A 17038-nucleotide genomic window follows, 5' to 3' on the forward strand; every position below is an offset into this window, starting at 1 on the left:
ATATATATATATATATATATATATATATATATATATATATATATATATACATTCAATACTTTCAGAGAAAATACTTGAAAATGTGAGATAAAGTAAGATATTACATTTCTATAAAATAAATTTTATATTCTACAAATGAATTTTCAAGTATTTTTTCTCAGTCTAACTTGAAGAAAGCACGATCTCTCTGTAAGAGCCTTATTTTTTCTTAGTGTATATGTTTTATGTAGAAACTTTAAATATTTATATTTAAAGACGAAAACAAGAAGAATATTCAAAGAATACAGGAATCCAGGAACTTTTATCTTTACTTTTCCGAATAAAATATGAAATGCGAATAAAAAGCACAGCGTTATCATCACACAACTTCTTCTTTTTACGAATTTTCCTTATCTAATCTGATCTTGAAGTTACTGAAATCGGCTATTTAACATCAAGTTAAATTATCATTACATTTATCGGATAACAATTCGATAAGATGACAGTACATTGTACATCTGCGCGATATGTCCAAACGTCAGCAGGAAGCCCTTACTGATAAATTCGGGGAATATCAAGGTACACGTCGGTCATTCGTCACAGTCGTCTGCGCTTCATTTTGGAGACGAACGAGCATGGTATTACATTCCAATATAATACCTATTCATCCGGCACCAACAATGAAACACTCTTTTTCGCGACGTTGAGGTGTTTTGCTGATATCTCGCTCGGAATATCTTCGTGATTCGTGTATGCAATTGACAGTCTGTCAAGTCAATCGCAAGAAGCAACCGAACGCGAAGTGAATCGGACACATTCGCGAAGCGGAGTTAATCGGACGCGATATTGGCAGCGGTGTAACTATTGCGCTGTAAAAGAGGAAAATTGAGGGTTGAAAAGAAGGGAAATATAGTCATATACAATAACACATTGTAAGACATTTGTCACGGTGAGAGACGTATCAATAATGCAGCCTCGTCTAAAACGGTATCGAGATATATTCATTGAGTCGCGGCAGATAGTGTGACTCCCCCACATTCAGCGTGCCTGAAACTTTCGTCGGGAGGTAGTCGTGTGATTTAAAGATTAGGAAAAGACGTCGTTGGTCTTTAATTAACAAGACTGATTCGCGAACACCCACAGCCATGAAGCGACTGCAAGTGTTCGGTCTTCTGTTCGCGCTGTGTTACGTTGCGAGATTGACGGAGGGGAAACACGAAAAACTCACTTGCTCGTGGTACGGTGAATGCGGGAAATTGGATAATAAAAATGTACAACGTACGTGTGTGTCCAACATCGCCCCCCAGCCGATCAACAACGTGACTGCTGAAAATATCCTGCGGAAAAGATGCCCTCACTTCTTCCATGACGGTTCGTATCTCCCGATTGTTGCATGGCTCACGCGCTTGTTCCCGGTCGTGAGACGGCGAGAGAACCTTCTGACTTTAGCGTAAGTAATTGGAACGCGTGTGTTTCCCGCAGGAGTGCCAAAAACGTGTTGCGACGCCGGACAGATCGCAACGATGAGCACGAGCATGAAACTGGCCGATTCGATTTACGGCAGGTGCCCGACCTGCGTAAGAAATATGTTCCGGCTAATCTGCGATCTGACCTGCAGCCCTGAGCACAGTCGATTCCTGAAGGTGACCAAGACCGGCAAGGATGGCAAACTCGAGTACGTCGAAGAAGTCGAGGTGATCTCATTAAGCGCATTTTGACCCTTTCCTCCTCCGCTCCCCTCGCGACAAACTCAATTGATATCGAGAAACACAGGCAAACTGATGATGATCGATGCGGGAAATCAGTGGTCGTTTGATTTCGCGATAAAAAATTCCAAGTATGCGAATCGATCACGTATGAAGATTGTTTCAATTTTGAATGTTTCTTAGGTTCACGTGACAGAGAAATACATAAACGACACATACGATTCCTGTAAATATGTAGTTAATCCTACCAGCGGAAATCTCGCGATGGACTTGGCCTGCGGCGATAAAGGAGCCAGCAGATGCAGTCCGAAATTGTAAGGATGATAATAATAAAATAATAAAAATAATTACAACAATAAACAGTAATAATAATAATAACACCTAAAAAAATATAATTTTATTCCTTAGCGGAATTACCTAGACAACATAATGTCTAAATTGGGACATAAGACGTTTTAAAGATTATCTTTAAGATGTCTTTCAGACGATTTGCGTATAAATGTCTTTAAGACATCTTAAAGATTATCTTTAAGACGTCTTATGTCCCGACATTATGTTGTCTGGGTATATGACCTTAAAGGAATTCTTCTAAAAAAAAAGGCTTAGAATTTTTTAGATGAACATATAATAAAAATCAGATGTGCGAGAACATACATGGAGCGTTAATTGCATCAAATATTACGATAAATAGATAGATAGATAGATATTGTCACAGAAATCTTATCGTGATTTGTAATTTGCAAAGGTGGTACGAGTATATGGGTGATTTAAAAAACAATCCATTAACGCCTATTCAAATGAACTACATTTACGACGCAGCTGAGGGATGGGACGACGAGCCGTGGGACAACGTGGCCAAGAACTGCAGCGAGGCTTACGACGTAAGTATAAGAGATAGCAAGGAAATAATAATACAGAAATAAAAAAAACAAGACAGGCAATAATATAAAATAATAGTAATAATAGCAATAAAACGGCGCAAAGATCACTCAAATGTACCTCGCCGCATATTCGTAAGTAAATCTCAACATCAACCTTGTCCACGTTCCACCAGAGCTCATCTATCGCCTGCAGCTGCGTCGACTGTCCCACCGCGTGTCCCGTGATAAAATTAGAAATCGACACGAGCTCTACCTTTCTGATCGGCGAGCTTAACGGCTACGGCGTCGTGGCGGCGATCGGGCTGCTCGTGGTGACAATTATCGCCTTCGCCGTTGGCGGCCTCCTAAGGAAATATCGCAAGAAAGGTACAAGCGCTGGCATTCCACTTTGAACTCTATGTTGAACTCCGCTTGACACTCGAGATAATCGGGTAATATCCCGCAAATATGTTGCCACAAGTAGCTGTGCTCGAGTTTTTGTCCATATATGCTTATGCTCGAGTTTTTATCCATATGTCGGATAACTCAAGTTACGCTATGCTGGCTCCTGGCCCCTCGCATTGTCTATCTCTTTTTAATGACGTCAGAAGCGAGAAAATGCATGCTAAAAATTCTTGCGAAATACATTGAAATAAAAATATATACCCATAAAGTAACACTTGCAATCGATTAAACAAATTTGTAAGATATTCTGTGCACTCCCCTTTTGCTCTACCAATCAATAATTTATTGTAAATTAATCTGAATAGAAATAGGCGAAGAAATAGATTAAGAAGATAAATTGTATGTGTATGTCACGTTAATTTACGACAAATTATTGATTGTTAGTGACAATTATTGATTGATATATATCGGTCCGGTACATTGAAATAAAAATATATACCCATAAAGTAACACTTGCAATCGATTAAACAAATTTGTAAGATATTCTGTGCACTCCCCTTTTGCTCTAACAATCAATAATTTATTGTAAATTAATCTGAATAGAAATAGGCGAAGAAATAGATTAAGAAGATAAATTGTATGTGTATGTCACGTTAATTTACGACAAATTATTAATTGTTAGTGACAATTATTGATTGATATATATTTTTATTTTAACGTATTTCGCAAGAATTTTTAGCATGCATTTTCTCGCTTCTGACGTCATTAAAAAAGAGATGGACAATGCAAGGGGCCAAGAGCCTTAATTTCACTTCTGCTGGAGATGCAGTTCGCACGTCTCGACAAGGCGTACCTTCAAAGCGGGAAGCACATACTCTTGCATAAAGCCATAATGCATACGCCTAAGAAAATTGACCAATCAGAATCCTCATTTCTATTGCTACGATGAAAATGAAGGACTCTGGATTGGTCAAGTTTTTTATGCGTTATGCTTTTATGCAAGAGTGTATGGTTCCCGCTTAAGGTTTCTAGTCCCACTGTTACGCAACTATGAACACTGACATATAGCCTTCCTCTTTAATCTGCTTTTTCTTATGATTTTGGCATATTAATTTGCAAGTCGTTATTTACTGTCAAAAGAAAGCAGGGGAAGCATTTTGCAGCAATTTGAAGTGTTCTTTCATATATATCTTCTTCTTCAAAAAAAGCATACAAAAATTTTTCTATGGCATGCTTTTCCTCGCTTCCAACGTTATCAACTCAAGGTTCCACAGCAGGCGGATCAGCGTGCTTATTCTGCAACTTTTAATGATAATATTGTTATCGCTAAATGGCATTGTGCAGCTATTGTATTGTGTGTTATATCTACGTGACGTTACATAGTTATAATACAAGAATTAAGAAATTACAGTAATTAATCTTGCTAAAGCCTTAAATACTTTTATTTGTCCCTAGGTGTTAAGAGGCAAAGGGTAGAGCAGAAAAGAAGAAATTACAGTCAAAGTTGCCAAAAAATTTTCGAGAGATTCTTCTTTGTGTGGGGAAAAGGTAGTTGCGCTTTTTTATAAATATGATATTGTACTCTGACTAAATAACATTCTTTTTTTCATTCGTTTTTTTCTTTTTTAACTTCAAAAGTGATTATTTTCACGTTAATAAAAGGGAATCGATTAATGTCTGTAGTCTAATATGAAGGTGGAATCATTGCTCTCGATAACGTTGATATAAAATAAATGTTGAACAGGATTCGCCACGTATCCCGTTATCGTCCTATTCGTGTCTTCGTACGTCATCGTCGGTCTGAGTTACGGCATAATTTATCTCTCGGTGACGGTAAATCCCATTGAGATTTGGGCGGCACCGAATAGCAGGTCGCGGATAGAAAAGAATTATTACGACTCACGGTTCCAGCCGTTTTATCGAACCGAGCAGATCTACATCAAATCTGTCGGTCTCGAGAAGGTAATAAGATAATGTAAAATTACGAATCAATGGTGCGTCAACGTCAATTACAACGATAACAATTGTGTAAATGTAATATTCAAGAGAAATGATATGTCACTTCTCGCGTTTCACGACAGATAAAGCACAACACTACGACCGGAGTCTTGGAATTCGGGCCCGTGTTCAACAAAGAGTTCCTGCTGGCCGTGTACGACCTGCAGAGTAAGATTCTTCAGGTACGCTGACGCAATCGAGAACGTTGGTCAAGCGCGAGATACGATTAACGAGCTCGTCTGTTTTTGACATTCGCAGTTGGGCCAAGAAACCCACGAGGGCCTGGAAAAGATCTGTTACGCTCCCGTACAAAGCGAATTCATCGGTCCGGTCAGCCTCGACCTCTGCACGGTGCAGAGTATTTGGGGATATTTCCAGAACAGTATCGACACGTTCAACACAACATGGAACTCCGATGGATACAACTTGAATTATTTGGATCACTTATACGGTTGCATGCAGTGAGTAATGGCTAATCTCCCGCGTCTCTTAAGTTTACAATTTACGATAATAAGATAATAAGAATAAGTGACAAATAATAAGTGACAGTACAAAGAGAGAAAACATGCCAACGTGGTATCTCAAGATTCTTTTCATTAAAAGAAAGATATCTTTTCGATAAAAATATATATCTTTCGCGTAATAAAAGTTGCATACAAGCGTCTTTTTTGCTCTTTATCCTGTCTTAGCTCTTTTGGCTCCATTTTTTTAAGCAACGTTTAGTAAAATAAAAGTATCAATACTGGGAGACGTATCTAACTCTTATTGTTTTGGTCTTTAAACAAAAATTTAAATTTCCAACACAGAATATATATATATATATATATATATATATATTTTTTTTATTTACGTTGAAAGTTTAAATATTCGTATTTAAAAACCGAAACAATAGGAATGTTCAAAGTTAGATAAGTGTCTAGGTATTGATATATTTATACTGTTATATGCAAGAAAATAAGTTGAACAATGTTAACATAAATTTAAATTTTTGAGCTTACTATGAGACATATATAATTTAATGAGATAAGAGGAGTTAAACGATTTTGATCCTTTCCTCAGGAAAAATTACTTTAAGTTATTCAAATTAACTTAAAGTTGCTTAAAGTTATTTAATGTTATTTATAGTTAAGTAAAAATTGCTTACAGTTAACTATAAATAACTTTAAGTAACTTTAAGCAACTTTAAATTAATTTGAGCGTCTTAAAGTAATTTTTCCTAAGGATTAACACGATAAAAATTTGTTCTCAGAAACGCACTCAATCCAAATTGCCTGGCACCGTACAAGGGACCGATAATACCCGCTATAACGATCGGAGGTTTCCTGAAGGAAGGTGAATACCAATACGATTCCAACGATTATATCAAAGCGACAGGGTTGATCTTGACCTTCTTGGTAAAAAACTCGATCAAACAGGAGGAACTCGCGCCTGTTATAAAATGGGAACAACGGTACGCGAAAGTTGGCAAAAATAGCGGAGACAAAAATCGTTTTCCGCGATTGAAAATAACGATTGCCACGTCACAGAGACCTGATTTGTTAAGTCGCGCGAATATTTCAGTTTCCTCGACTTCATGGCGAAATGGGTGGTCGACAGTCGACCCAAGTTCATGGACGTCGCTTACACGACGGAGAAATCGATAGAGGATGAGCTGGACAGAACATCGAAGGCGGAAGTGTTGACGATGGTTATCAGTTACCTCGTCATGTTCGTCTACATCTTCATCGCCCTCGGTAAAGTTCGGTCCTCGCTCGTCGGCTGCTTCGTAAGTTTCCCCTCAACGTCGTCTCGAAACCGTTACCCCGGATCTACGATAAGTGTAATGAGCCTTCAGCCTTCTGCTTTAAAGCCTATAATTCCTGGCAAAAAGCGGTTTCCGCGTTGCTTTAACTGTTGGACCAACTCGTTTTAAACTTAAGGAATATAACTTCAGGCAGCAGTGAGATACGTTTTTAACCGAAAATTTTATATAGTTTTTTAATCAGAACGTAACCCATACAACACAAATGTCCGAAATACATCCCAGAGACATCCCAGAGATATCACATTGTCTCTGGAACGTCTCTGGGATGTATTTCAGACATTTGATACTGTATGGATAAGATTTGAGGTTCACTACACTTATTGTAGACCCGAGTTATGACGCGTGCATGCACATTCGAACGATTTCTCTCGGAATTGGTGTGCACGTGATAAATTGCTCAAACTTGAATTTCAGACCGAGAGCAAAATCGTACTTAGTCTTGGTGGGATCACCATAGTCATAGCGTCGGTCGCGTGTTCGCTAGGCGTTTTTGGCTACCTCAGCGTGCCGACCACTCTGCTCACGATCGAGGTATAATATTTCACAATAAGCCGAATTTAACAATATATCGCATGCAACTTACATAATTTAAATATATCTGAGAAACTTTCACGCGAGAGAAACGAATTTCATCACAAAAAATCGTTTCTCTCGCATAAGTGTCTCTCAAATTAATATCATCGTAATGAATCATGATTTCATCATAATTAATGCTTGTTTCATACTTCATAATTCATACTTTTCAGGTGATTCCCTTCCTGGTATTGGCTGTCGGAGTCGATAACATCTTCATCTTGGTGCAAAATTACCAGAGGAATCCTCGACGCAACGGTGAAACGATACCGGAGCATATCGGCAGGGTCCTGGGTGCGGTTGGACCCTCGATGTTGCTCACCAGCATGTCCGAATTCTTTTGCTTCCTCATCGGTAACGTGACATAACATAATGAATCGATAAAGAAAACCAGCACGAGAGAAGACGGCTGTCTGGAATCATGGAAAATTCAAATGTTTCAGGAGCGTTTTCCTCGATGCCGGCCGTCAACACCTTCGCCATGTACGCTTCGTTGTCGATTCTAATTAACTTCATGCTCCAAATCATCGCTTTCGTCGCCCTATTGTCCCTCGACTCTAGGAGATACGAGGTAAATTATTCAGATAAAGAAAGACTCACAAGTAAGACTCTTTAAAAAAGATGTGACAGCATACAATTGTCGTACTGATTCTTAGACAAGCCGTCTGGACGCGCTTTGTTGCATTCAAGTTGAGAAAAACATGGAGCTCGAGGATCGCCAAGGTCTAATCCACGTGCTCTTCGAGCGTTACTACACGCCGTACCTGATGAAAACGCCGATCAGACTTATCGTCATGATGATCTTCGTCGCCGCTTCGGTCACTCACATCATGTTCATACCGCAGATCGAAATTGGATTGGATCAAAAGCTCTCGATGCCGAAGGACTCTTATGTCCTGAAGTACTTCGAGGTAAAAAGAAGCGCATTTTGCACACGCTATTGCTAATTAATTACAGACAACAACATTTAAGGATACGTCAGCTATGGGCAAAGAGCTTTTTCACTCTGATTCTTTTTGGAATGTCCAAATTTGTAAAACTGTTTCGTCGATAAAAATTATTGATAAAATCATGACTGATAAACCGTATATCACGCGATCTTATAATGAATATCGTACCATTTTCGTAGTATATGGAGGATCTATTGTCGATGGGTCCGCCGGTGTACTTTGTGCTGACAGAGGGCTTAAACTACAGCAGAAGAGAAGTGCAGAACGTGATATGCGGTGCTCAGGGATGCAATTCGGATTCCTTGTATACGCAGATCTACTCGGCGGCCAGTCAGCCCTCCGTGTTAGTATCCCGAGGAATCTTGAAAAGATATCACAAGTCGCAAATAAAATTCAGCACAAAATGATAATTGCGTTTCTACGCACACATTAAAATATCATCGCAAATAAATATGACACTCGCAATAGTCTCCCTGGGAGATAATTATTCCGAAATTATATTATTATTTCGATGATTTCATAAGTTTCACGAGACACAGCAACATAATCTACTGAAAGATGTCTTAAAGACATCCAAAAGATGTCTTATTTCTTTTAGACGTCTTCTGGACATTCTTAAGATACCTTTTAGTCATTTGTGCTGTCTGGGGGTGCTCGAAGATGTAAAATGTACTTCGAATAATTGCAGTTCGTATTTATCTAAAGCGGCCTCTTCCTGGATAGACGATTACTTCGACTGGTCGACCATTGACGATTGCTGCATGTACTTCGCCACCAACGACTCGTTTTGTCCACACAGCAACGGTGGTAAGTGTCGCGTAACATCAGCATTAAAACCTGCACTGGGATTCTATAACTCGTTGTTGGAGATAATGATAGTTTCGTTATCATTGCGCAGTTTTTATATACTGTAGCAAAGTTGCGCAACGATAACGAAACTGTCGTTAACTCCAATAACGAGTTACAGAATCCCAGCACTGGGCTGCATTCGGGGAAACGCTATTTAGCGCTATGAGCATCCTCTGTCCTTGTTCAACTTTCAACAAACAAGGACAGAGCACACTCATAGCACTAAATAGCGTCTCCCCTATTTGACGATACTTTCAATTTCCTAACGCGATTATAATTCAGTAATTATAATTATAATTATTGATAATTATAATAACAAGGATAATTTGAATTTTCAGGATTCTGTGAAAACTGCAAGATTCCGACAAATAAGTCCCGACCAACCGAATGGGGTTTCAGGAAGTACATACCGTATTTCTTGACGGACATTCCCGACGAAGATTGCGCTAAAGCTGGCAGGGCATCCTACCTCGACGTGAGTCTCTCAATGTTATCAGAAACAAATTTCTATCGAGACGCGAACGGACAAAAATTATTTTCCAATCATGCCGCACGAAATGCAAGAGTAATTGAAATAAATTAATTCTCCCAATAACCGAATAATTGAAACTTTCGTCTTCCAAAACAGGCGGTAAATTATTACTACGATAAGTTCGGCATGACAGACGTGGGCGATACATACTTCATGGGTTATCATACACCTTTGAAAAAATCGCACGAATGGTATGAAGCGCTACAGGCAAGCAGAATAATCGCGGATAACATTACGAACATGATTAACGACGCTAAACTGTCGGATCGGAAGGTCAAATTGTTCCCGTACAGGTAATATAATTCTCGATACTCGTCGAACAAATTATTTCCGAAATGAGGTCCCGGATAGCACAAACTTCTAAAAGAGGCTTTGAAACATCTAAAAGATGTCTAAAAAAACAGGATGCCATTTAGGCATCTTTTAAAAGTTAATGCTGCCTGGAACTCCCGACTTCCCGACAATTGGATAACTTTATCGAACAATTCTCCTAATGAACGTTTCAGCGTGTTCTACGTATTTTATGAGCAATACCTCACCATCTGGCAGGAGTCCCTGTTGTCGATAAGCCTGACCCTCGCTGTGATCTTCGTAGTAACACTGTTCCTCACAGGTTTGTCGCTCTTCTCCGCGGTAGTGGTCGTGCTCACCGTGCTGATGATACTGCTGAATCTCGGAGGTCTAATGTATTGGTGGGGCATCAGTTTGAATGCGGTTTCCCTCGTGAATCTTGTCATGGTTCGTATCGAAATTCTAATAGTTAAATATGACTTTTACGGAGGCAAATTCGAACGTTAAAAAGAAATGGCAAATAAGACAGTTGCTGAATAAGACAATACAGAATTACCGTGCACTGATAACCACGGCAATGCTCTTACTTGCCGTTCCATTTTATCATATCGACTTTTTCGTTATCTGACAGAAAAACGTCACGCTATATGCCAATTGAATTATAATCGCTTGTTACAATTATTATTGCTAAAAAATATATCACTAATTAAAGCGAAACATGAACTTTTTTAGGCAGCTGGTATCTCCGTGGAATTTTGTAGCCACATAGTGCACTCTTACATCACTTCCACGGCGGTAACGAGGATCAGCAAAGCATCGGCGGCGCTTTGTATCATGGGAAGCTCCGTAAGTTGTTCGTTAAGCATCTCGAAAAATAAGTGCGGCTTAAACTCTCAAGAGAGAAACGTTAACTTGACGCGTTAACCCTCTCGAGCGAGCAACAAAATGATATTCATTCATTCCTGTTGTGTACAGGTATTCTCGGGGATTACTCTGACTAAGTTTGTGGGAATAATAGTGCTCGCGTTCGCGAAATCGCAAATTTTCACAATATTCTACTTCAGAATGTACTTAGGGATCGTTCTATTCGGCGCGGCGCACGGCTTGATATTCTTGCCTGTATTATTAAGTTTTATAGGTAAGTTGACACGCAAATACCGCGTTTCGTTCATCGGCACTATATAATTTGTGCATAAACATAATTATGATTACAGGAACTACCTAGGGATAACTCTTATCGAAAGATCCGTTGCGAAGAACGCCACGAAGATACCCGGATCTGCAAAAGCCATACGAGACGACTCGTAACGCACAAGCAAATGCTTGGAGATCTATTAGTGTAATCAATTGCATAATATGTAAATAATAATAATTAATATGTGATAATGTGTGTAAGTCAACTTGACGCATTAGTAGAAACAAAAGCTAATGTAAATTATTTCGCGAGTTTAAAAAAATTTTAATCGAATTTCGACTTACACATTTAATGTACAGAGATCAATATGATAGTTTCAACACGCCAAATTAAATAATTCCAGAACAGTGGATTTCTTTTGGAAAGTTGTAGAATTACTTCATTTGTCAACTTTTATATTGATCTGTGTACGATCATTAGACTGGATATACGATACTCCTTGTATTATGTAATGATCATACAATGCACAGTATGGTCATGATTGATGCGAAACAATGTAATCAAACACATTTTCATCAAACATGAAAATCATATCATAATCTATATATTTTACATGAAAACTGAAAAATATAGGTGTAAATATTTTCTACTGATATATAATTTTCATTTTTTTTTCCAAGACTTCGCACAGATCTTATGCAATCAATGAATTTCTCACATTTGATCATATTTATTCATTTATCGAATAACAATGGTAACACTAAGTTTAAGTAAATCAATCACTTCAAAACATAACCAAGATTTTAACTTCTTATAAAATAAAATATCGAGATATGTGTGTGTATGTGTAGATAGACTTTATAAAAGGACAAATTATTCAGGGCGCAGTTTCGGATACGATATTTAATGTTTCAGTGCTATACAAGAATACATACGGTTTTTATATCTGCATGGATTACAACTTTCTAGATTCTTGTCGCACTTGTCGTTCCTATAATGAACAATAATTTTAGAAACAAAATTTTAAGAAGTACATGTGTGAATGTAGATTTTAAGTATAAATTAAAAATAAAAAAAAAAAAACAAAAATTTTCTGTTACTACAGAGATTATCTAATTTACTACATAGGTACTAGTAAGAGTTCTCCCTTAAACTTCAGTTTAAGGACGTTCGCCTCCTCGAAGACGCAGAACCAAATGGAGTGTGGATTCTTTCTGAATGTTGTAATCAGAAAGAGTTCTGCCATCTTCCAGCTGCTTGCCAGCAAAGATCAAACGCTGCTGATCTGGGGGAATTCCCTCTTTATCTTGGATCTTAGCTTTCACATTCTCTATCGTGTCTGAAGCTTCAACTTCGAGGGTGATGGTCTTGCCTGTGAGGGTCTTCACAAAAATTTGCATTCCTCCTCGAAGACGCAGAACTAGATGGAGTGTGGATTCCTTCTGAATGTTGTAATCAGAAAGAGTTCTGCCATCTTCCAGCTGCTTGCCAGCAAAGATCAAACGCTGCTGATCTGGAGGAATTCCTTCTTTGTCTTGGATCTTGGCTTTCACATTCTCTATTGTGTCTGAAGCTTCAACCTCTAAGGTGATGGTCTTGCCTGTGAGGGTCTTCACAAAAATTTGCATTCCTCCTCGAAGACGCAGAACTAGATGGAGTGTGGATTCCTTCTGAATGTTGTAATCAGAAAGAGTTCTGCCATCTTCCAGCTGCTTGCCAGCAAAGATCAAACGCTGCTGATCTGGAGGAATTCCTTCTTTGTCTTGGATCTTGGCTTTCACATTCTCTATTGTGTCTGAAGCTTCAACCTCTAAGGTGATGGTCTTGCCTGTGAGGGTCTTCACAAAAATTTGCATTCCTCCTCGAAGACGCAGAACTAGATGGAGTGTGGATTCCTTCTGAATGTTGTAATCAGAAAGAGTTCTGCCATCTTCCAGCTGCTTGCCAGCAAAGATCAAACGCTGTTGATCTGGAGGAATTCCCTCTTTGTCTTGGATCTTAGCTTTCACATTCTCTATTGTGTCAGAAGCTTCAACCTCAAGGGTGATAGTCTTGCCTGTGAGGGTCTTCACAAAGATTTGCATGTTGGATCTAAAACAAAATATTGACGATACTGAGTCCAAAAACATTACGTATATTATATCGCGTAATCATAACAAAATAGGACTCCTCTCCGTGAATAACGTCTAAAAAAACAATGGCGTCTACAAGAAAGGACGTAGAAATGACACGAAAATATTTAACGGAATTTTACGCTAATTCTTGTATATTTGTTGCGAACAACCTTAACCTCAACTTTCGTAAATAGTATTTTTAAACGTTTTATAATAAATATGCAATTCGGGGCTTACGTACTTTATTTACGGATAATCGATCGTGCGGAAATGAATAATTTGTCAAAATGGAGGATGACGCTATGGAAGGAGAATTTCCACCAGCGCAACAGCGGCGGATTTCCGCGCACAGCCGATCGTATAACGCTGCCGATCACTTACCTGATATCAAAACGATTCGCGGCTACCAAAAACCGTAACGTGAACCAGACCGTTCGATAGATAGAACAAAAGACGAGCGACTCAAACAATCGACCGCTGCGAAAAGACCACTCACGAGAAATGATAAGAAAATGACGTCACCGTTTCTTCCTCAGATATGTGCGCCGGCGCAGTTCAGTTATGTTGGCTTATGGCTCATGCACGCAGGACGCGGTAGTGTTTGCCGCGCGGCGGAAGTTCGCGCGACAGCCAATCAATATGCTGCTTTCCGTAATAACCTTCTAGCCGAAAAACAACATGCTGATTGGCTGTCGCGCGGACTTCCGCCGCGCGGCAAACATTACCGCGTCCTGTGTGCAGGAGCCATTACACTAGGAAGCTTGTGTTCAAATATTCATTGCCAGTGGGTGCGTTCTACTTTACGCTCGCAACGATGCGAGCGTCATTGGGTGCTTTCCAATTGCAATATCCCTAGACACTTTCATGCACACAGCGACACAAGTTGACATTCCAATCGTCGACACAACACTTCACATCCGTACTCAGCTCGAGGGCTAGTAGTCGGCTGTGTAAACTAGTGTTTTCTAATGAAAATTAAAATTAATAAGCGTAGCGGCTTGAAAAGAGACTGGCATTTGCGACGTGAAGTGGGTAATATCTTTTTTATTATTTAGATTTTATTATTTATTATTTAAAAATACCAAAATATAAGCATAGTTGAAAAATAATCCTAACCTTATCCGACATGCATACATACTGGCTGCGTTCCGAAATGCACTGCCAGTACTGAAAATCTATAGTTCATGTTACGTATATTATAGAATTTCAGTACTGGCAGTGAATTTCGGAACGCAGCCATTAATACACTTTGTTCCAATTGAATCGTACACAACGTTACACTTTGTGCATTTCTGTGTACATATGTGTCAAGATGTGTTAAGCAATTGGAAATATGTGACCAATAAGAGTTTTGTGCACGTGTGTGTCAAGATGTGTTAAATAATTGGAAAGCACCCTTTGTTACTTACTAAATGTGGAACAAAGATAGAATGATGTTTGTGTCGACTTGTGTCTCTTGTTGGAAAGTAATCATATCTCTCCAATAAAAATGCATGACATGTACCTAATTTGGATAGCTCCATCCTTACCTGTGTAAACTGATATTTTCATTTGCAGCTGCTTTTTTCGCATAAATAACATCTCTGAGTGCTCATGTTTATAGCATATGGTATATATAACCTATTAAGTCGTTCTACATTAGTCGCATAAATAACATCTCTGGGTGCTCATGTTTATAGCATATGGTATATATAACCTATTAAGTCGTTCTACATTAGTCGCATAAATAACATCTCTGGGTGCTCATGTTTATAGCATATGGTATATATAACCTATTAAGTCGTTCTACATTAGTCGCATAAATAACATCTCTGGGTGCTCATGTTTATAGCATATGGTATATATAACCTATTAAGTCGTTCTACATTAGTCGCATAAATAACATCTCTGGGTGCTCATGTTTATAGCATATGGTATATATAACCTATTAAGTCGTTCTACATTAGTCGCATAAATAACATCTCTGGGTGCTCATGTTTATAGCATATGGTATATATAACCTATTAAGTCGTTCTACATTAGTCGCATAAATAACATCTCTGGGTGCTCATGTTTATAGCATATGGTATATATAACCTATTAAGTCGTTCTACATTAGTCGCATAAATAACATCTCTGGGTGCTCATGTTTATAGCATATGGTATATATAACCTATTAAGTCGTTCTACATTAGTTGCAAGTCGATTGCAACTCTTGTTGCGATAGCCAATCAGAAGCGTTAATAGCACCATTGATGCTTCTAATTAGCTATCGCAATAAGAATTGCGTCTGCTTGCGATCGGCTTGCAACTAATATAGAACGACCTTAACGTTTAATGATGTCGTTATGTATCGCTGCACAGTTATTTCATAATACAAAAAATATGCGTAATGATACATAACGATGTCGTTAAAAGTTATAGGCCCATATTCTGAGAATCGATTATGTATCTCGAATCGGAGTGAAAATTACAAAAGTGAGCGAATTCACTAAGCATTGACCAATAAAGTTATAAATATTCTAGAAAATTTGCTCACTTTTGTCATTTTCATTCCGTTTTAAGATACACAATCGACCCCCTGAATCCTCTTTTATCGATAGGTTTGTTCTTTTCAGCTGCACTGCTACACAAGTGCAATAAGCTAAAGTGAAATAAAATATATTTATCTCATTCTAACTTATTGCCCCAGTGTAGCAATGCAGTTGAAAAGAACAGATCAAAGTGCCTTGAATGTAGCTTCTTAGCCAATCAGGTGGCTCCTAATGCAGGATTCACACCACGTCCTATGTCCGACGTACGACGTCCGATATCCAATAGGAGAACAGCTTTTTAATATAGAATTCAATTCTCCATTGCAAAGCTATTTTTTTATTGGATATCGGATGTCGTACGTCGGAGATCGGACGCGATGTGAATCCTGCATAAACTTTTATGGCTTCTGCACACAGAACGCGGCGACGCTTGCCGCGCGGCAGAAGTTCGCGCAACAACCAATGTGTTGTTTTTCCGTGAGAGCTACAAGGTTATTACGGAAAGCAGTATATTGATTGGCTATCGTACGAACTTCCGCTGCGCGGCAAGCATTGCCGTGTCCTGTGGGCAGGAGCCATTAGAAACACTTTTATAGATAAGAGTATTCAGGGTGAAGTCCCATGGCACGTATTTTCGCGTAACGCGTAACCGCATAATCAATCACATTTTTCTATTCTTTTAGAAGTTCCAACAGAAATACTAAACGTCGAAATCTATTGGTTACGCGATACGCGGAAAATACATGTCATGGGACTCCAATCTCAGAATATGGGCCATATAGAATATACCTTTAGATTTAGCATATATACCAATAAAATTTAAAAATCTTATAACAGTTGCAAAGCAGCTTTCTCTGCTAAACGCAACCATTGGCTGTGTTCAGCAGAGAAAGCTGCTTTCCAACTGTTGTAAAATTCGTGAATCTAATTAGAGCATGCTCTTAATTTTGGTTGAATCCAAGAGCATGTACCAATCAGATTCACGAATTTTACAACAGTTGCAAAGCAGCTTTCTCTGCTGAACGCTGCTGAACCATTGTATAAAACATCAAGAAAAACCGGCGAATGAACTGCACCTTATAAATGTCCAGTAGCTATATCAAAAACAATCAAGAGTAACAATAGGCCTGTTCTTTTTCGCTGCACTGCTGAACTGGTGCAATAAGTTAAAGCGAGATACATTATGTTTTCTCACTTTAACTTATTGCACTAGTGCAGTAGTGCAGCGAAAAAGAATAGGCCTATTATCTCAAATACAGCTACTCTATGCTTTATACGTTTATATCGTACTTATATGCACAATGAAATAACAAATATATGACGAAATAG

At 38.6% G+C, this 17038-nt stretch overlaps 2 protein-coding genes across 4 annotated transcripts; one reads left to right on the forward strand and one right to left on the reverse strand.

The window, feature by feature from the left end:
• The first annotated feature begins 459 nt into the window (after window positions 1–459).
• On the forward strand, window positions 460–11737 carry LOC116843696 (NPC intracellular cholesterol transporter 1 homolog 1b-like). Of its 3 annotated transcripts, none has more exons than XM_032814354.1 (24): window positions 460–617; window positions 1123–1350; window positions 1462–1673; window positions 1869–1999; window positions 2431–2566; window positions 2740–2932; window positions 4406–4498; window positions 4695–4912; window positions 5032–5130; window positions 5207–5409; window positions 6198–6398; window positions 6509–6713; window positions 7167–7283; window positions 7499–7679; window positions 7769–7896; window positions 7982–8236; window positions 8455–8618; window positions 8964–9082; window positions 9463–9599; window positions 9753–9949; window positions 10163–10394; window positions 10680–10793; window positions 10923–11085; window positions 11162–11737. In XM_032814354.1, the coding sequence occupies exons 2-24, from the start codon at window positions 1125–1127 to the stop codon at window positions 11170–11172; spliced, it is 3735 nt and encodes a 1244-aa protein (XP_032670245.1). In that variant the 5' UTR covers window positions 460–617; window positions 1123–1124; the 3' UTR covers window positions 11173–11737. The 3 variants fall into 3 exon arrangements, with proteins under 3 accessions (XP_032670245.1, XP_032670237.1, XP_032670252.1); XM_032814346.1 differs by having other exon boundaries at window positions 492–558; XM_032814361.1 differs by lacking the exons at window positions 460–617; window positions 1123–1350 and having other exon boundaries at window positions 1516–1654.
• A 233-nt stretch (window positions 11738–11970) lies between these two features.
• On the reverse strand, window positions 11971–13743 carry LOC116843712 (polyubiquitin-B). The gene is made up of 2 exons (XM_032814377.1): window positions 13578–13743; window positions 11971–13173 (listed from the first exon to the last, which is right to left on the reverse strand). The coding sequence occupies exon 2, from the start codon at window positions 13164–13166 to the stop codon at window positions 12243–12245; it is 924 nt and encodes a 307-aa protein (XP_032670268.1). The 5' UTR covers window positions 13167–13173; window positions 13578–13743; the 3' UTR covers window positions 11971–12242.
• Window positions 13744–17038: the final 3295 nt, after the last annotated feature.

Source organism: Odontomachus brunneus, unplaced genomic scaffold (genome assembly GCF_010583005.1).
Source record: "Odontomachus brunneus isolate Ranch 3 - 2012 unplaced genomic scaffold, Obru_v1 Obru_scaffold_003, whole genome shotgun sequence".
NCBI classification, from domain to species: Eukaryota; Metazoa; Arthropoda; class Insecta; order Hymenoptera; family Formicidae; genus Odontomachus; species Odontomachus brunneus.

Bases quoted from the DNA above. Each gene is read 5' to 3' on its own strand.
- LOC116843712 (XM_032814377.1), bottom strand. From the start codon at position 13,166: ATGCAAATCTTTGTGAAGACCCTCACAGGCAAGACTATCACCCTTGAG.
- LOC116843696 (XM_032814346.1), top strand. From the start codon at position 507: ATGTCCAAACGTCAGCAGGAAGCCCTTACTGATAAATTCGGGGAATAT. The intron at 2,567-2,739 runs GTAAGTATAAGA...ACGTTCCACCAG, and splicing joins ACTGCAGCGAGGCTTACGAC to AGCTCATCTATCGCCTGCAG. The intron at 7,680-7,768 runs GTAACGTGACAT...CAAATGTTTCAG, and splicing joins ATTCTTTTGCTTCCTCATCG to GAGCGTTTTCCTCGATGCCG.